This window comes from Eschrichtius robustus, chromosome 6 (genome assembly GCF_028021215.1).
Source record: "Eschrichtius robustus isolate mEscRob2 chromosome 6, mEscRob2.pri, whole genome shotgun sequence".
NCBI lineage: Eukaryota > Metazoa > Chordata > Mammalia > Artiodactyla > Eschrichtiidae > Eschrichtius > Eschrichtius robustus.
In genome coordinates this window covers 50,138,374-50,159,294 of record NC_090829.1, presented here as the reverse complement: position 1 = coordinate 50,159,294, position 20,921 = coordinate 50,138,374, and the positions used below count along the sequence as shown (strand labels likewise).

The 20,921-nt window shown below is 38.4% G+C and overlaps 1 protein-coding gene and 1 non-coding gene across 4 annotated transcripts in view; one reads left to right on the top strand and one right to left on the bottom strand.

Annotated features, from left to right (window-relative positions):
* Positions 1-275: 275 nt before the first annotated feature.
* GPR160 (G protein-coupled receptor 160) overlaps positions 276-20,921 on the bottom strand; it is a 41,440-nt gene continuing 20,794 nt past the window's right edge. For all 3 annotated transcript variants that reach the window (XM_068546229.1, XM_068546228.1, XM_068546230.1), the window contains 2 exons: positions 5,942-6,056; positions 276-1,772 (listed from right to left, as the gene is read on the bottom strand). In XM_068546229.1, the coding sequence (XP_068402330.1) occupies positions 686-1,705 (1,020 nt within the window). In that variant the 5' untranslated portion in view covers positions 1,706-1,772; positions 5,942-6,056 and the 3' untranslated portion in view covers positions 276-685. The remainder of the gene's footprint in view (positions 1,773-5,941; positions 6,057-20,921) is intronic.
* On the top strand, positions 9,627-9,750 carry LOC137766873 (small nucleolar RNA SNORA40). Its single transcript, XR_011074405.1, has one exon. It is a non-coding gene; the product is annotated as a small nucleolar RNA SNORA40 (small nucleolar RNA).

The following is a 20,921-nucleotide window of genomic DNA, read 5'->3' as shown; positions in this document are numbered from 1 at the left end:
TGGGCTCAGTAGTCGCGGCACGCGGGCCCTAGAGCGCACAGGCTGCAGCAGTTGCAGCCCACGGGCTCTAAGGTGCGCGGGCTTCAGTAGTTGTGGCTCGCGGGCTCTAGAGCACAGGCTCTGTAGTTGTGGCGCACGGGCTTAGTTGCTCCGCGGCACGTGGGATCTTCCCGGACCAGGGCTCAAACCCATGTCCCCTGCAATTGGCAGGCGGATTCTTAACCACTGCACCACCAGGGAAGTCCTAAAATTAGCTAAATTGAAATTGCACTAATCATCTTTCCCCTTATGTTGTTAAAGAATATTTACACCAAATTATTTAAAGAAAACAATCTTGATTTTCTTGCTCTAAGTGTAATAAAATGTTTATTTAAATCTGAAAAGTTGGCAGTGAATCACAGATTTACCTAACAGTTTGTATCCAGTAGTTTTCTGGGTAACACAAATATCAGTATGGTCAACAGGTATAAATATTTCTTATTGGAAATATTTTGTTAAAAAAAAAAACCTAATAAATAATATCACAATCCCAAAAAGACACATTCTGAAAAGGTATGAAAGTTTGGGACGCGGGCGAGAGCTTTCAGTTCAGTTCATTCTTTATATGTCCCAAGTCATCATTCTTTCCCATTTGTAAAATTGTAATTCTTGTAGCTGTTAGTTTTAGTTTTAACATGGCAACACGTCAACAAATTATTACTGATATAGGCTTTTCGATTTGCTCAAGATTATGAATTGTAAGTGGAATGAAGCAGCATTTCCAGTTGACAAATGGATCCGCAGGTAATGCCATGTTTCTAAAATTAAGTTTGTGACAATTAAACCAAAAAACTGTAGCAATGAGAAAACTATTGACAAAGTACAACCACGGAATGTTCATCTCGATGTACGCTGGAATCTGTACTTTAAGTAAAAGGATAATTATTTGAAGTAGTACAAATGGTAACCAGGTACCAAGAAAACAGACTATCAACTTGGGCAAGAGTGTTTTTTTAGAGCTCACAGTATAACTAGAGTGGGATGAAAAGGGAAAATATAGGATAGTCTCATTCATATAGGAAGTTATCCTAACAGCCTGTACCAAGGTAATAACTTCTGACCAAGAGGTTATAAAAGCCATAAATAAAATCATCACCATGGAAAATGACAGCCAGTAACTCTGAATGCTAATGTAGAAAGGACACTGATGATAAGAATAAACATTCTGTGCCTTCAGGCTTTGGTAGATAGCTGGATCTCCCAAAACATAAGTAAGGACTGAAATCCAAATTAAAATAACTGCAAAGAAATAAAATACTTTTTGACACTTAAATGGAAGCTTGGTGGCTTTAGAGAAATTCAGGTAATAATCTATACAAGCTGTCAGAAAAACTGGATAATGCAAAAAGCCATAAGTAAAAGAAATAATTTGAGTAAATAGGCAGATGTGGTATTTAGTAAACCTAATGCCTAAAAGTACAAAATCCCTGAAATAGGATATAATGGAAATATTCACCAAAAGTAGAAGATCAGTAAATGCTAGTGAAACGCAAAAATATTCCATAAAATTTTGATGGGTGTTTTTTCTTCTCATTCCTAGTGTGAGGATATTTAATAATATTTTCCCAAGTGTAATCAAGAATAACAGACAGTTACCATCTAGGGGCTGATTTGTTTGATGTAGCTGGTACTGAAAAGAGCAGTTCTCTGAAGTAAGAGCAGTCATTTTTTTTCAGTTCAATTTCAAAGGCCTGCTGCTATAGTAAAACAGTGCTTCACTTTATTTTCCATCCCTGCAAAGAAAAGTGAAAAGAAAACCTTGATGTTATCTTGATGCTATCACTGTTTTAAAACTTTACAAAGCAAGCACCTCATCTCAAAAATCTATTTTAATCCAATCATTTCCCCAAATAAACATATTTCTCATACTTATAGAATACAGAATATGATCAAGAAGAATTAATGTGTATACTCTCGTCATTCTTTGAGACCCAGATGGTCCAGAACTCTCAGATCTATAACCAAACTGTTTTATATAAATTACTAACTTCTACATTAATAACTTGTTGAAAAAAGGTAGAAAAAACACTTATCTACCAGAGCCAAAATATAGGCTTCATATAACTGATTCACTTTGCTGTACAGCAGAAACTAACACAACATTATAAAGCAACTATATACTCCAATAAAAATTTTAAAAAATGACTGAAACACTCTTAGAAATACATCTACTATAAAAACAATCCATGTTTTATGTCATCCAATTTTATAACTGAAGAACTGGGAATAATTCAGAAAAAAGGCATAGAAACTCTGTGTAGCTCTAGAAAGAGGATCTAGGATACCTGATTTTCACTCCCTTACTCTCCTAGAAAGAGAATAGTTCCCTGGAAATAAAAACTGAGATCCTTCTTTCCAAAAAACTGGAAGGTTCCTGCATTAAGTCATGACATAATCATGAGATCATTCTACTATTAACTATGTTGTGAATAAGATATCACATTGATGGTTTGAATTTTCTCCTTTGGAAAAAAAACATTAGCAAGTTTGACTTCTAAAAATAAAATACATTCCAAGAAAATACAAAAAAATATATATATATTTTATATATATATATAGGCTTCAAATAGCAGCCTGATAGGAATACTCAGAACAATCCACTGATAGCTGTTGACTCAGTCCCACTCTGACACCAGACAACATTACCCGTTTTTGTCTTTCTGTCCATGAAATTTAGATAATGCTTATGAGGCCCCTTTAGTATAGCTGGTTTCAAAGCTTTTTAGCTGCAGGATCATCATTCAAATGAATCTCTGAAGCTCAAAGATATAAAACAGATGGTTCAGCTGAAAATCATGAAAATATTGGTTAAGGAAAAAGAAAGATTCATCAGGTGTGGCACCCGGAGAGATGAAAGAATATAGGGAAGGAGTAGGGTTACCTGAGAACGTTAAGAATTGCTAGGTAAGGGCAAAGGAACAGGAGCTGAGCTTGAGTGATAAATGCATTCAAAGCAGGAAAAAGATGATGAAAGGGAAAGTTCAAAGAGGAAGAAATCAGGAAAGGATGGAAGAAAAGGAAGGAAATTCAAGAAATTTAGCCTAAAAAAAAAAAAACCCCACACAAATTTATCCTTAAAAAAAAAAACACACACACAGTTGACCCAAAGTTGTTTCTGCAAGACTGTTCAACCAGTGTTTATTACAGCAAAACAAAACCCAAACAATAACAAAACCTACCCATGAAATGTCAACAATTAGGGATGCATTAAAAGTGATACATCCGTACGATGTACTGAGGTACTATTATGCAGCCATTAAAAATGTTTCTCGGGGGGCTTCCCTGGTGGTGCAGTGGTTGAGAGTCTGCCTGCCAATGCAGGGGACACGGGTTCGAGCCCTGGTCTGGGAGGATCCCACATGCCACGGAGCAAGTAGGGCCGTGCGCCACAACTACTGAGCCTGCGCGTCTGGAGCCTGTGCTCCGCAACAAGAGAGGCCGCGATAGTGAGAGGCCCGCGCACCGCGATGAACAGTGGCCCCCGCTTGCCACAACTAGAGAAAGCCCTCGCACAGAAACGAAGACCCAACACAGCCAAAAATAAATATTAAAAAAAAAAAAAAATGTTTCTCGGGGTAGGAAGACTTAGTTTTCACTCTACCTTTTCTATACTTGTTAAATGTTGTTATGCCTTGTGCTTTTGTTACATGTTAAAAAAAAAAAAAATACCATGATAAATTTCCACAGTATATTTACTTAAGTGAAATGCAGGATAAAAAATTATGCAGCAACATGTCATCTAATTTTTTACAGATATTATACATGTATAGAAAAAGACTGAAAAGATACATATCAAGTTATTAATATGGTAGTATTAGAGGTTTTTCTGATTTTCTCAAACTTTACAGAAAAAAAGTAAGGGAGTATCAAGTCTGAAAAGTAAGAGAACAATTTGCCTACAGATAACTGATGATTAATTTCAAGGAAGTAGTGAGGATACTGTCCGAGGGTAAAGAAAAGAGAGGGAGAGGGCCACCCGTTCTGCTGACAGAATGAACCCTCAGTTGACAAAGAGTCTCTCCTAGTTGAGAAGAGAATTCAGCTCTCTTCAACTAGGCCAACTTTTGAGCTTCTGTATTTGTCTTTTCATTGTCCAGTTTTAGCAAGAATATTGCTAAGTCGGTTTAGGCAGAATCTCTCACTCTCAATATCTGACCACGTTCCTCATCCCCATCATCCTTTAGTTTAGGTGATGTCTAATCACCTTGACCTGCCTTCAGCAAGAATTCTGGTAGGTCAGTTTCACCAGAATCCCCTCTTAACCCCTGATGTTTCCTTGGTAACAGTCCATTCACTGACCTGACCCCCACCTTCTTCCTTGGGTATAAATTCCCCCCTTTTCCTTGTTGTACTTGGAGTTGAGTCCAGTCTCTATACCCCCCCGACCCCAACTGCAAAATCCCATTATTGTGGTCCCCACACCTACTGCAGTCATCTTGAATAAACTCTGCCTCATTGTTCTTTAACAAGGATCATAAATAATTTTTTCTTTAACATATTCTCATGGCCATCAATCTACCTTGTCATTAACTAAGTTATTAAGACACACAAATAATGTATCTATTTACACACACGTATATGTAAAGACAGTTATAAAAAATCATCCAATACCTATTTTCATAACTATAGGTTATAAAAGAACAAATGAAACAAGTTCTTTTGTACGCTCAATTTTCTTCCTATACTCAAATATACTATATAGTTTAACTTTACCCTCTCAGAAAAAGTTCCATTCCAGATTTGATATACAGGGGCACAGAATCATGGCTGCCACCTTGACAAACACTACCGGCCTTGGATAAGGAAACCTGGGTGGAATGGTAAGACCATATGAAGTCCTCCTTGTGCCAACAAAAAAAACAGGCTTAGTTTTAAATAGCAAATGTTGGTTCAGAATGGGGGTGGGGAAGGGAAACGATGTGGGTTCATATTTATAAAGACCCACTTATTAAAAAGCATGTTTAGGATAAAAGAAAGAATTATCAGTATAAAATGACTATACCCTTTACAGTCCTATCCAAAATTAAAGCTAAGGAATCGTACTTAAGTAGGCGACATCCAAGGGATGTTTCCTCAGTTTCCATTTCACCACTGACTCTCCAAGGGGAGCTGATTGGAAGGCCAGGACAGCAGGCCTGTCCCTGCAGGAGGGAAGCAACCCTGAGTGCCTCCTAGGGGCCAAGGAAGTGGGGCGGGGGCGGGGGGTCAGCCACAGCCACCGAGGCACTAACCAAGGACCTCTTCAGAAGAAGATGGGGAGAAAGAAGACAACAAATCTGAAATGGAATATGTAAGAGAATCATAAAGCTGGAAGAAACTTCAGAGACAAGAAAGATAAGGCCTAGGGGAGATACGCAACTTGAGGCAATAAAAAGCAGTCAAAGGGGCTGTATGGAAAAATGTATGTTGGAAAATGAGGTTTTGGTCGTTTTACAATGGTTCCTGAACACCATAATCATGGAAACCAATGAAAACTTTCTTAGATGAAAATGTTAAACCCTACTACTTACTCCATAGACCACTGAAAGTATTCAAAATTCCATTATTTTGTTCTTTAAAAAAACCTCCCCATAGAAGACAAAAAGCCTTTGATGGGCTACCCATCCCCCAATTTTCCCTTGAAAAATGTTCACATTAACTACTGGGATGCAAAGATTTATGAAGATACCCTTTTCCTGCACGATGTTTTAAACTACTTATGAATCAAGTCATGCTTCATATACAATTTAAGAAGTTAATGTGCAAGTCCTTTTCAAGGCATCTTTGGGCTTGCTGTGTGATCTGGCCAGTTTAGAAGTATTAGTAGGGCCTGAGGGAAACAAACCATGGCTTCTTTTCACTGACCCAGTCTCTGCTTTTCCACTTATAACCCAATTAATTCTTAACAACACACCATACTTACTCTGCTTTCTCCAGTAGGTCTTTCTTGGCTGATCTTCCTATTTTACTTCAGTTTTACTGCCTTTAATTATCTCACTTTTGGTTCCTGGCATACCAAAATGCCACGTGAATAAGCTCTGTGTGAAAGATAGAAAATAAAATAACCGTCATTAATAGCCACCTAAATAACTGGAGTTCAGTGTAACTGCCTCCAGATCTCTGCTTAGAGAAACTGTTAACTATTTGTAGGATTACGACAAGTAACTTCTTTTTTCCAGCAAAAGGAAAAAGATTAAAAGTCACCAAAGACCCTGAGATATGGGTGCAGATAACATGGTATCTGTTTAAGGAAATACTGCTTACATTGCAGTTTTCACCCACAGGTTCAGAGTCTAAACTAGCAGCTCTCAAACTTTCATTTCAGGACCTTTTGACACTTGTTGCATGTTAACGTAAGTAACATTTTTTAAAGTGAAAAATTGCTGTGCTTTCCCAAACAAAACAATTGAGTGAGCAGAGTGCCACTGTTTCACATTTCGCAAATTACTTTAGTATCTGGCTCAACGGCAGACAGCTGGATTCTCATCTATAAAATCAGCTGTGATATAACACATGTAGCTTTTGGAAAATCCACTGTACATTCATGAGTTTGAGAGTAAAAAAGAGGTGTATAACTTCATAGCATAATTACAATCAAATAGTTGTGTTATGCAATCACAGAAAAGTTTCCTAACAAAACCATCTGCATTAAACAATAGGATGGGGCTTCCCTGGTGGCGCAGTGGTTGAGAATCTGCCTGCCAATGCAGGGGACACAGGTTCGAGCCCTGGTCTGGGAAGATCCCACATGCCGCGGAGCAACTAGGCCCGTGAGCCACAATTACTGAGCCTGCGCGTCTGGAGCCTGTGCTCCGCAACAAGAGAGGCCGCGATAGTGAGAGGCCCGCGCACCGCGATGAAGAGTGGCGCCCGCTTGCCGCAACTAGAGAAAGCCCTCGCACAGAAACGAAGACCCAACACAGCCAAAAATAAATAAATCAATAAATAAATTTAAAAAAACAATAGGATGGCAAGATGAGCACAGTTAATTAACGTTCTGGTCTACTATTATACAGAAAACGGGATTCGCACTGTAGCTGGATTTGCTGAGCCTCACAAGTGAAGAAAGCCTCTGGGAGAAATAATGTATTGAGCCTTGTCCAGGGATTTTACATACCTTTTATCTAATCCTTACAACAATCATGAAGGGTAGATATTATTTTTTTTGCACGAGGAAATGCTCGGGGGTTAACAAACTCATTTCCCTAGATGTGTGACTGCTAAGTGTTGAAACTTGAAGTTCAACCTCAGGTTTGATTTCAAAGCTCTTCAGTAAGCCACAATTATGGCTCAACTCACAACTGGAAATGTAGAAAGGGGTCCAATTTATGTATGTGAAAGAGCTTTCCAAATAAGAGTGACTGTGTAGATTATTGGCACCCAAAGGATCAGATGAGAGCCCCTTCAGTGTTCTCTTCCCCTGCCACAGGGAATAAACAGGATGTGTTCCAGATAGTACAGCTCAAGACAGTGGGGCCTCTGTCAATCTGGGTCCTTGAGTGACTGTGTGGGGCAGTGGAGCAAAGCCCCAGGTGATTCAGAATGGATGCACAGTGTAAGCAAGAAATGAAGTTTGTTGTATCAAGCTGGAAGGATTTTGTGATTATATGTTATGGCCTATCCTGACGCATAAAATTCCTTATAATTCTCTGTACCCTTAACATTTCTTTAAGAATTAGCATGTATTATTTATATTATCAGAATTTATAAATCTACAGTAGAAAAAAGAACTTTGAAAAGCAGGAAGGCAAATATAAGAAAACCAGCAAAATCAAAATTCAGTTTTAATTTCCACTACATTAATTGCTTTTGCACTGTATCGTTCTGAGACTCTTATATTTGCCTGTATTGGAAAGTAAGGTCTTGATTCAGTGACCTAAATTTCCACCTTAAGAAGAAGAAGAGTAAGGGAATTCCCTCATAGTCCAGTGGTTAGGACTCCACGCTTTCACTGCTGAGGGCTCAGGTTCAATACCTGTCAGGGAACTAAGATCCCACAAGCTGCGTGGTGTGGCCAAAAAAAAAAAAAAAAAAGAAAGAAAAGAGTAAATTAAACCCCAAAGTAAGCTAAAGGAAGGATATAATAAAGAACAGAAGACAATGAAATTTTAAAAACAAACAAAAATGAACCAAAAGCTGGTTCTTTCTAAAAACCAATAAAATTGTAAACCTCCAACCAAACTGAGAAAGACCTTAGCAAAATTAGGAGAGAGAGGACCTCAGCACAGATCCTATAAACATTAAAAAGATAATAGGGGACTATTAAGAATAATTTTATTCCGGGACTTCCCTGGTGGTGCAGTGGTTAAGAATCCACCTGCCAATGCAGGGGACATGGGTTCGAGCCCTGGTCCAGGAAGATCCCACATGCCGTGAAGCAACTAAGCCTGCACTCTAGAGCCTGCGAGCCACAACTACTGAAGCCCGTGTGCCTGTTACAGCCCGTGCTCTGCAACAAGAGAAGCCACTGCAATGAGAAGCCCGCACACCCCAACGAAGAGTAGCCCCCGCTCGCTCCAACTAGAGAAAGCCCGCCTGCAGCAACAAAGACCCAATGCAGCCAAAAATAAACAAATAAATATTTTTAAAAAAGAATTTCATTCCAATAAATGAGACAACTATGATGACACACAAATTTCTGGAAAGACATGAACTACCAAAACTCAAACAAAAAGATCCCTAAAAATCCCTATTAAAGAAATTGATTTTGTACTTAAAAACCTTCCCACAAAGAAAATTCTAGGCTCAGATGTCTTCACTGATGTATTTTGCCAAACATTTAAGGAAGAAATATCAAGCTTAAAGAGAACAGAAGAGAGAAACACATTCCAACTCAGTTTACAAGACCAGAATTACCCTTATAACAAAACCAAAGACATTTCAAGAAAACTAAATTACAAAGCATCATCCCTCAAGAATATAGAGGCAAAAATCCTTAATGAAAAAATTAAGTTCATTAATAAATGAAAATAATAATATAACCTAATACATCACAGTTTATGCAATCTTAGTTTAACATTAGAAAATCGACGTAATTCATCGTGTTAACAGAGTAAAGGAGAAAAACTATATGATCATCTAATAGATGTAGAAAAAGCATTTAACAAAATCCAACATGATAATAACTCTCATGAAAACAAATAATAGAAGGGAACTTCCCAACCAGATAAAAAGCATCTACGAAAAACCCACATCTACACTCAAATGCTGAAAGAGTGGGCTTTTTCCTCCCAAGATCAGGAACAATGCAAGGATGTCCACCCTCCAACCCTCATCAACATTTTATTAGAGGTCCTAGCCAGTGCGGTAACTAATTAACAAGAAATAAAAGGCATGTAGACTGGAAAGAAAGAAGTAAAGCTGTCTTTAATCATGGGTGACATGATCATGTACTTAGAAAGTCTGCAACAAGAGCTACAAAAGGTAACAAGTGAATTTAGCAAGGCTGCGGGTTAGTTTTTTAAAAATTGTATTTCTATATACCAGTGATAAATAATTGGAAATGAAATAACATTTGCCATAGCATCAAAAATATGGAACATTTAGGGATAAATTTGACAAAGCACAGGCAAGCACAGTATTCTGAATATTTTAAACATTGAAGAAATGGCACTTGTGTTGCTTTTGTGTAATTCGTGGACAAAGACTTACAGACAGATGCAAAAATAAATCCTCCTTTGCAACCCAGAACTCATTCTTCAGTGTGAGTTTTGATACAGAAGAAGGAACATGATACCTAAAACAGGTTCAAGTGATGGGGGTATTTATACACATAAAGGTTGCTTCCAGGACTATAAAACTGATAATTTAAAAGCATAAAATATGAGGGAAATTATCAGCTATACTGATTTAGGACTCTAATTTTAATGTTGACATGAAACAAGGATGGCTTCTTTTTTAAGGCTTGTATCTTGAGAACACAGTGTCTGGACTTTAAAAAGGTACTGGCATAAAGGAAACACTCCCATTTACCACCGCAACAAAAAGAATAAAATACCTAGGAATAAACCTACCTAAGGAGACAAAAGACCTGTATGCAGAAAACTATAAGACACTGATGAAAGAAATTAAAGATGATACAAACAGATAGAGAGATATACCATGTTCTTGGATTGGAAGAATCAACATTGTGAAAATGACTATACTACCCAGAGCAATCTACAGATTCAATGCAATCCCTATCAAACTACCAATGGCATTTTTCCCAGAACTAGAACAAAAAATTTCACAATTTGTATGGAAACACAAAAGACCCTGAATAGCCAAAGCAATCTTAAGAAAGAAAAACATAGCTGGAGGAATCAGGCTCCCTGACTTCAGACTATATTACAAAGCTATAGTAATCAAGGCAGTATGGTACTGGCACAACAACAGAAATATAGATCAATGGAACAGGATAGAAAGCCCAGAGATAAACCCACACACCTATGGTCACCTTATCTTTGATAAAGGAGGCAAGAATATACAATGGAGAAAAGACAGTCTCTTCAATAAGTGGTGCTGGGAAAACTGGACAACTACATGTAAAAGAATGAAATTGGAACACTCCCTAACACCATACACAAAAATAAACTCAAAATGGATTAAAGACCTAAATGTAAGGCCAGACACTATAAAACTCTTAGAGGAATACACAGGCAGAACACTCTATGACATAAATCACAGCAAGATCCTTTTTGACCCACCTCCTAGAGAAATGGAAATAAAAACAAAAATAAACAAATGGGACCTAATGAAACTTAAAACTTTTGCACAGCAAAGGAAACCATAAACAAGATGAAAAGACAACCCTCAGAATGGGAGAAAATATTTGCAAATGAAGCAACTGACAAAGGATTAATCTCTAAAATATACAAGCAGCTCATGCAGCTCAATATCAAAAAAACAAACAACCCAATCCAAAAATGGGCAGAAGACCTAAATAGACATTTCTCCAAAGAAGATATACAGATTGCTAACAAACACATGAAAGGATGCTCAACATCACTAATCATTAGAGAAATGCAAATCAAAACCACAGTGAGGTATCACCTCACACCAGTCAGAATGGCCATCGTCAAAAAATCTACAAACAATAAATGCTGGAGAGGGTGTGGAGAAAAGGGAACCCTCCTACACTGTTGGTGGGAATGTAAATTGATACAGCCACTATGGAGAACAGTATGGAGGTTCCTTAAAAAACTAAAAATAGAATTACCATATGACCCAGCAATCCCACTAGCAGGCATATACCCTGAGAAAACCATAATTCAGAAAGAGTCATGTACCACAATGTTCATTGCAGCACTATTTACAATAGCCAGGACATGGAAGCAACCTAAGTGTCCATCAACAGATGAATGGATAAGGAAGATGTGGCACATACATACAATGGAATATTACTCAGCCATAAAAAGAAACAAAATTGAGTTATTTGTAGTGAGGTAGATGGACCCAGAGTCTGTCATACAAAGTGAAGTAAGTCAGAAAGAGAAAAACAAATAACGTATGCTAACACATATATATATGGAATCTAAAAAAAAAAAAAAAGGTTCTGAAGAACTAGGGGCAGGACAGGAATAAAGACACAGAGGTAGAGAATGGATTTGAGGACACGGGGAGGGGGAAGGGTAGGCTGGGACGAAGTGAGAGTGGCATGGACATATATATACACTACTAAATATAAAATAGATAGCTAGTGGGAAGCAGCCGCATGGCACAGGGAGATCAGCTCGGTGCTTTGTGTCCACCTAGAGGGGTGGGATAGGGAGGGTGGGAGGGAGAGGCAAGAGGGAGGAGAAATGGGGATATACATATATGTATAGCTGATTCACTTTTTTATACAGCAGAAACTAACACACCATTGTAAAGCAATTATACTCCAATAAAGATGTTAAAAAAAAAAAAGGTACTGGCATAGCCCAATGATACGTACTGTTCTAGGGTGTGATAGCTTAGGAGTAATCTGATTTCAACTTAATGCATGTTTAGAGGGTGTCTAAAATTCAGAACCAGTCAGATCCATCTCCTCTGACACTAAACATGGTCCTAAAGTAAATTGCTTGAGGAAATTGGATCCCAAAGATTACAGGTGGGGAATTTATTTAAAGTGTGTCCATATTCTATGGGAGATCAAAGAAGCTGACCTAGAAGAACTGTGGACTGACTGACATGACAACTGTGGACTGAGCAAAAGTTCTTTTTGAAAGGGCTATCTTATCTTGAAGATTATGACTCAAACCTCGGAGGAACTAAGTGACTGGCAGTGGAAGGAATCAGAACACGTGAAATTCCTTTAAAATGTATTGACCTAAATAATTTTGCCTGTTTTATACAATTAAAAAAAATCCTTTACACTTACAAATAAATAAACAAAATATTTAATAAAACAGAAATTAAAGAAGATCTAAATCCATGGAGACATATATGATGGCTTGTAAGACTCAGCCAGTTTTTTTGTAGAAATTGGCAAGCTGATTGTACAATTTATATGGAAATGTAAAGGACCTAGCAGAGCCAAAATAATTTTTAAGAACAACAAATTTGGTGAACTTACACTACCTGATTTTAAGACTTGCTATAAAGGTATAGAAATAAAGAGGGGGTATTAGCATAAGGATAGTCCTATAAATCAATTGAACAGAAGAGAATCCAGAAGTAGACCCACATATTTATGGTCAATTGATTCTCAACAAAAGTACAAGGTAATTAATGGGGGAAAGGATAGTCTTTTCTAAAAATGGTGCTGGAAACCACATATCCATATGGGAAAAATTAACCTTAACCCTTACCTCACACCATACACAAAGTAAACTCAAAATGGATCATAAGGCTAAATGTAAAAGTGAAACTGAAATTTTTAGAAGAAAACAGGAGAAAATCGTTGTGGTCCTAGCTAGATGTATTAGTTCCCTAGGGCTGCCATAACAAATTACCACTGGGTAGTCAAAACAACAGAAATTAATTTTCTCACAGTTCTGGAGGCCAGAAATCTGAAATCAAGCTCCCAATAGAGCCATGCTCCCTTTGAAGGCTCTAGAGGAGCATCCTTCCTTGCTTCTTCCAGCTTCTGGAGGCTCCTGGCATTCCTTGGCTTGTGACAGCATAACACTTATCTCTGCCTCCATCATTACACAGCCTTCTCCCTTGTGTGTGTCTGTGTGTGTCCTCTCCTCTTTTTGTAAGAACCTAAATCACTGGATTTAGGGCCCACCCTATTCTGTTATTACCTTCATTACATCTGTAAAAACTTATTTCCAAATAAGTCACATTCCAGATAGACAAGAATTTTGTGGGGACACTAGGCACCCACTATAGTGGGCATAACTTTCTCAGGATGTGCACGTGTGCTCGTGCACATACACAAGTTGATAAACTGGACTCTGTTAAAGAGCAAGTACTTACTTCTCTTTGAAAGCACAGTTAAGAAAACCAAAAGGCAAGCTACAGACTGGGAGAAGATATTCACAATAAATATCTTACCAATGACTTGGTCTCAGAACATGAATGGACTCTTAAAACTCTAAGACAATTAGCCCATTAGAAAAATGGGCAGAAAATTTGAAGAGACACGTTGGGGAAATGAAAACCACAATGAGATACTGCTGCAACACCCACTAGAAGAGCTAAAATCTAAAAGACTGACAATACATGTGTTGACAAGGAAGGAGAACAACCTGACATTGCTTAAACTGTTTTGAGATTTCTTACAATGTTAACATTCAATTACCATTTTATCCAGTAATCCTACTCCTAGGTATTTACCCAAGAAAAATGAAGACATATATCCACAAAAAGACGTGTACACAAATGTGTGGCAGCTTGATTTACCATGGCTACAAACCCCATATATCCACCAACAGGAGAATGGATAAATAAACTGTAATATATCCATATGGTGGAATCCTTTTCAGCAATAAAAAGGAATACATGCTACACAGGGATACATGCTACACAGGGATAAATTGAAAAAACACGCTGAACGAAAGCATCCTGACACAAAAAAGTGTGGAATTCCGTAATTCCAATTATGTGGAATTCTAGAACAGCACAACTAATCTGTAGGGCCAGACAGACAATCAGTGGAAACCCAGGGCCAGGATGGGACAGAGGCACCAGGGAACTTTTTGTAGAGATGAAAATGTTCTAAAAAAAAAAAACCAAAATGTTCTTTATTTGGATTGGGGTGGTGGTTCAACAAGTGTATATACATCTTTCAAAATTCAAACAGAACGTGGAAATGGGTGTGTTTTATTAATTAATTTTTATATATTATTTATTTATTTATTTATTTTTGGCTACGTTGGGTCTTTGTTTCTGCGCACAGGCTTTCTCTAGTTGCGGCGAGCGGGGGCCGCTCTTCATTGTGGGCTTCTCACTGGGGTGGCTTCTCTTGTTGAAGAGCATGGGCTCTAGGCGTGTGGGCTTCAGTAGTTGTGGCACGTGGACTCAGTAGTTGTGGCACGTGGGCTCAGTAGTTGTGGCTCGCGGGCTCTAGAGCACAGGCTCAGTAGTTGTGGCACACGGGCTTAGTTGCTCCACGGCATGTGAGATCTTCCCGGACCAGGGCTTGAACCCGTGTCCCCTGCATTGGCAGGAGGATTCTTAACCACTGCGCCACCACGGAAGCCCTATTAATTTATTTTTAAGGCTGTTCATCTCATAATATTGCATTTAAAAGTAAAAACCTGGAATTACTTTAAATATCCAGCAATAGGAAATTGGCTACATAAATTATGATACAACTTCCAATGAAGCTGCTTCTTTTCTTTCCAAGAAAACAGGAGCAGGAACATAAGCATCACCTAGGAGCTTGTTATAAATACAGAATCTCAGGCTCCAACTTGGACCTACTGAATCAATCTGAATTTTTAATAAAATCTTCAGATGAATCGTATATACTGATAATAGACTGAAGAATGCCAGCAATGGAGAAAGCACAGTGGCAATCTAATTTACACGTCAGGGCCCTCAAAAGGCTCAGGAATTGTTGGTCCAGGTAACTTTGAAAAGGAATGCAAAGATGCGGCTAAAAACAAGAGGATTAGTTGCAAATGAAATAAACAGATCCCAGATCCCTTCCGCGACTCAGTGCAACAGGTAACTCTCTCTCCCCAGCTATGGAATGAGAATGGAGGTCTTCTCCTCTGGCAAGGGTAAAAGAGAGAGTCTCTAGAGTGTGGCCAAGATTTGAGGATGAAGGGGTACCGTGCTGAAAATGGAGACTGAGTAAAACTACACATATTAAAAGCTGAGACCTCTCCAGCCTTATATCCCCACTTGGATTTCAGGAATACCATTATCACAAAAGATAAAGATCCAAAAATCCTTCTCGAGGGATCAGCCCAAGAAGAAATATCTAAAGAAAGTGAAATTGAGTCTTCCTTAAGGAAACATCCCAGATGCCCTACTCATATGCATGACTAGACATCCACAGAGCCCCAGACATTCGAAGAAAATCTCTACAATGAAAAGTCAAACCCAAAAGCAGAAAAAAGATAACTTCGAGGAAAGAGACACAGTGCTAGAAGAAAACATTATTCAGAAACTCATTGTTTTCAGGGAGAAAGTATTGCATCCATGAAACAAGAAGAGAAGGCTATTTAAAACAACAATCACAGAAATCACTCTTGGAAAATAAAAGTCTGACGGCAGAAATGATAAGCTGAACTGAAGAGTTAGAAAATAAAGTTCAGGAAATTTCCCAGAAAATGTAGAACAAGAAGATAAAGGATAATAAAATAGAGAACAAATTTAGCAGGTGCAAAATCTGAATAATAGGAGTCACAGAAAGAGAATAAACTGGAGGGGAAGACATCAAGGAAGAAGAGGATGAACATTTTCTAGAACTGAAGGTTTTTCAAGATTGAAAACCTTCCACCTTGATGGAAGAAAACAGACCCATGCTGAGATACATCAGAAATTTCAAAACAGTGATAACAAAGAGAAGAGATAACCAGTTTCCCAAGAGAAAACAACAAGAGGAAGTTATATACAAAGAATTAAGGGATGGAATGGATATCTTGAAAACCAATAAATTAAAGGAAAAAATAAAGCATTTACCCTGCCATATATGAGATGTACCACTTGGTAACCAAGTAGTAGATGAGGGGAAGCATCTTTTTAAAGAGTGTTCCAACTTATAAATGAAAAATAAGTTGTAGACCTGGAATTCCACCCATGAATTAACAGATGTAGGCATTAAGCACCTATGGCTCTGATCTTCACAACAGGAGAGTAACCAGACATTCTGTGCCTTCTATAGGCTGAACCTGAGTCTGATCAAATCTCTGGATCCAGCTGCCAATTTGCAAGAAAGGCAGAGGACACAAAACTGGAAACAATCCAGATTTCTATCAACGAGTCAATGGATAAACAAAAGAGTGGTATATCCATGCAACGGAACACTACTCAGCAATAAGAAGGAAGAACTATCAATACATGCAACAACACAGATGAGTCTCAAAATAACTATGCTGAGTGAGAGAGGCCAGGCAAAACACAGAACGCACGCTGCATGATTCCATTTATATAAAATCTTAGAAAATACAAACTCACTTAGAATGACAGAAAGCAAATAATCAATTGCTGAGAAGATAGGGAGGGGTAGGAGGGAGAAATTACAAAGGGGCACAGGGAACTTTGGGGGTGATAAATATGTTTACTCTCCTGATGCTGGTGGTGTTTTCATTGGTGTAGACATATGGCAAAAGGCATCAAACTGTACACATTAAATATGTGCAGTTTATTGTATGTCAGTTATACTTCAATACAGCTGTTTTTAAACAAGGAAATAAATACAGAGGGACATACTGAGCTGCACCATGAGTGTGCAATCAGCAAAAGTCACAGTGGAAAACTCTAAAGGTCAAGTGGTCCAGTTCTTCAATAGAAGGAATGGAGAAGCGATCTATAGATTAAAAGAGAGACTTGAAAGACATCTCAAATACTTTTTAGAGAAAGGGTAAGACTAAACTAAAGTCTCCAGGGACACACACTTGGGTGATAAAACTATTTTTTAGAAATGCAAGAAAGGGGGCTTCCCTGGTGGCACAGTGGTTAAGAATCCTCCTGCCAACGCAGGGGACACAGGTTCAAGCCCTGGTCCGGGAAGATCCCACACGCCACAGAGCAACTAAGCCCATGTGCCACAACTACTGAGCCCATGCGCCACAACTACTGAAGCCCATGCGCCTAGAGCCCGTGCTCCACAACAAGAGAAGCCACTGCAATGAGAAGCCCGTGCACCGCAATGAAGAGTAGCCCCCACTTGCCACAACAAGAGAAAGCCCACGTGCAGCAATCGAGACCCAACACAGCCAAAAATTTAAAAATAAATAAAATAAATTTTTAAAAAATGCAAGAAAGCCTTCAGCCATAAAAAAGAATGAAATAATGCTATTTCCAGCAACATGGATGGACCTAGAGATTATCATACTAAGTCAGAAAGAGAAAGACAAATATCATATCACTTATATGTGGAATCTAAAATATGACATAAATGAACTTATCCATGAAACAGAAACAGACTCACAGACATAGAGAACAGACTTGTGGTTGCCAAGGGGAAGGGGGGGTGGGGGAGGGATGGATTGGGAGTTTGGGGTTAGCGGATGCAAACTAGTATATATAAGATGGATAAACAACAAGGTCCTACTGTATAGCAGAGAGAACTATATTCAATATCCTGTGATAAACCATAATGGAAAAGAGCATGAAAAAGAATATATACATGTTTAACTGAATCACTTTGCTGTACAGCAGAAACTAACACAACATTATAAATCAACTACGATAAAATAAATTTTAAAAAAAAAGAGGGCTTCCCTGGTGGCGCAGTGGTTGAGAGTCTGCCTGCCAATGCAGGGCACACGGGTTCGAGCCCTGGTCTGGGAAGGTTCCACATGCCGCGGAGCAACTCACATGCCGTGAGCCACAACTACTGAGCCTGCGCATCTGGAGCCTGTGCTCCGCAACAAGAGAGGCCGCGACGGTGAGAGGCCCGCGCACCGTGGTGAACAGTGGCCCCCGCTCGCCGCAACTAGAGAAAGCCCTCGCACAGAAACGAAGACCCAACACAGCCAAAAATAAATAAATCAATAAATTTATTTAAAAAAGAAAAGCAAGAAAGGGATTACTCTGAGTCAAGTTATTTGGGGGAAGGGGCTCATGGAACAGAAGTCTAGCTCTTTATCTGAGTGGTAGTTACCAGGGTGTTTGCCTTATGATAATTCATTAAGCTATATATTTTTGTGTATGGCTTTCTGTATCTGTACTTTATTTTTCAGTAAAAAGATATTTGTGTGTGTGTATAATCAGAATGGGGTCAGGCTCCTCAGCAACACCAGAAGCCAGAGATACCTTTACTCTAAGGGATTGTTAACTTCAACCAAATATTAACACTTTTCTGCAATAAAAACCACAGGCAAAATGAAAAGAAAATGAACTGGGAAATAAAATTATAAAATATAATCTCTTAGAAATCAAACAGGGAAAAGGTCAAAAGTCCAATAGTGAAATAGTAAAATGAGCAAAGGATTGGAAGAGACAATTCACAAAAAAGGAAAATGAGCTATTAAACATATGAAAAGATGGTCAACATCATTCATAAAGAAAACCAGAAACTTAAACTATACTGTCTGCCTCTTAAAAAGATAGGCAACACCCGCACCCCCAAATTCATCAAGAGAGTTTCTCTGTGAGACTGCAGGAATATAGGAAAACTCCTTTGAAATGCAATTCAACAATATCTATCAAAATTGCAAACATACGTGTGTATGTCCTTTGAGCCAACAATTCCACTCCTAAGGGTTTATCCTATAGATTCACTTGCATGCATGAAAAATTAAGTGTTTATAAGATTATTCATGGAAGCACTGTTCAGAATAACAAAGGAATGGAAATAACCTAAATATTCAACAATAAGGAAACAGTTAAATAAATTATGACACATCTATCCAATGCAATACTATGCAGTTATTTTTTCAAAAGGAAGAAACTCTCCATATACTGACATGGACATGTCTCCGACACACATTATTAAGGAAAAAAGCAAGATACAGAATAGTGCATAGAATATACCACCATTTGTGTAAAAAGGGTGAGAAAAAAAAAACATAGTTCCATATATGCATAAAGAAACCCTGGAAGGACACTTAAGTCAGAAAACAATGATAACATGGGCAGGAATTTGGCAGATGGGGTCATGGATGGAATGGAGACTTCAATACCCTTTTCCTACTATTAAAATTCTCTTAACCATGTGAATGTATTAATTATTCAAAAAAATTAAATACACTGAATAAGGAAAAAAACTAAAGTTATCTACAAATTGGTACAACTCCCAACTATACAAACTAAGTATCTGATTTACTTTTAAAAGCTTTTAAGTCTTTAATGGAATTAAGTCTTTAATTCAAAGTCAATTAAGTGTAGATATAAATCAAAGCTATTTTTAGATATGTGAAGACTCAAAAATGTCTGCATCACACAAAGTTCTTAGGAAGCAAACGGAAGGCATATTTCATCAAACCGAAGGAATAAACTAAGAAAGAGAAAGACATGGGATCCAGGAAACAGGGGATTCATTAGCAAAGAGGAAGAAGGGTCCCTTGGTGGGAGAAGATTAGATACACCAGGTGTAGAGCACACAATCTAAATTAGAGTAGCACCTGTGGCTACAAGAAGATGAAAATTCCAAATACCTTCGAGCATACTTAAAGCGATCTACAGAATAAGGAAGAGTTTGCAGTTGAATTACTGTGAAGTATAAAGAAACAAAAAAGAAGAAAGACCACTCAAAGGAAAACAAAAAAGTTGTTCAGGAAAGGAAACATAATATACAACATTGGTTAGCTGTTTTTGCAGTCATTATAACGTTAACATTATGAATGTGTACTGATCTAACCCTAACTGTAACATAGTTATATTGATAGCATGGGATCTGGAAAGTGTTCATGGGTGTAGTGATGGTGGAAGTGGGGCTTGTCAGCAAGGCAGAAGAGCCCTAAATAATCATCTTCCCTTTAGGAAGTCAACAGGTGAGACTTAAACTAAAAACTGTGGTATAAGCATGTTACCAGAGGTACAGAGGTAAATACTATCAGCTAAAGGAGTTGAAGTTGCCTGTGGGGAGCAGGCAGAGAAACAGCTTTTTTTTTTTCCCCTCTGTAATAAGCCTTGTGACCCAACTAGACAATCCTTGGAATAATGTATTTTTGTTACTTGGGTAAATATTAAAATTATATTTTTTAATGAAAATAAGGAAATTTTATTTTAAAAGAAAAGACTGTATTTCATCTACTTTAGGGCACACTGTTCCCCAACATTTTTTTTTTTCTAGTTGCGGTGAGCGGGGGCTACTCTTCGTTGTGATGCATGAGTTTCTCATTGTGGTGGCTTCTCGTTGTGCAACACGGGCTCTAGGCGTGCGGGCTTCAGTAGTTGTGGCACGCAGGCTCAGTAGTTGTGGCTCGCGGGCTCCAGAGCACAGGCTCAGTAGTTGTGGTGCACGGGCTTAGTTGCTCCACGGCATGTGGGATCTTCCCGGACCAGGGCTCGAACCCGTGTCCCCTGCATTGGCAGGCGGATTCTTAACCACTCTGCCACCAGGGAAGTCTCTCCCAACATTTTTTATATCTCCTAAGTCGGGATGCTGATGGCATCTTACAATCACTGTTAGCCAGCTTGTGGCTTGTTACTGCCCATGCAGGAATGAACTCAGGGGTTATTCCAGGTGGCATGTCTGGGCAAATACAGTCACTCAATGTTTTGGTCAACTACCATTTAAAGACCATTTCAGAAGTCCCAGTTGCTGTTTGAAACAATCTCTGTTGACATCTGGTAAGATCAGGAAGCATCAGCATTTGCAGACATAATGATGGAACACTTTTTTCTTTTTTAAACAGCTTTATTGGAATATAATT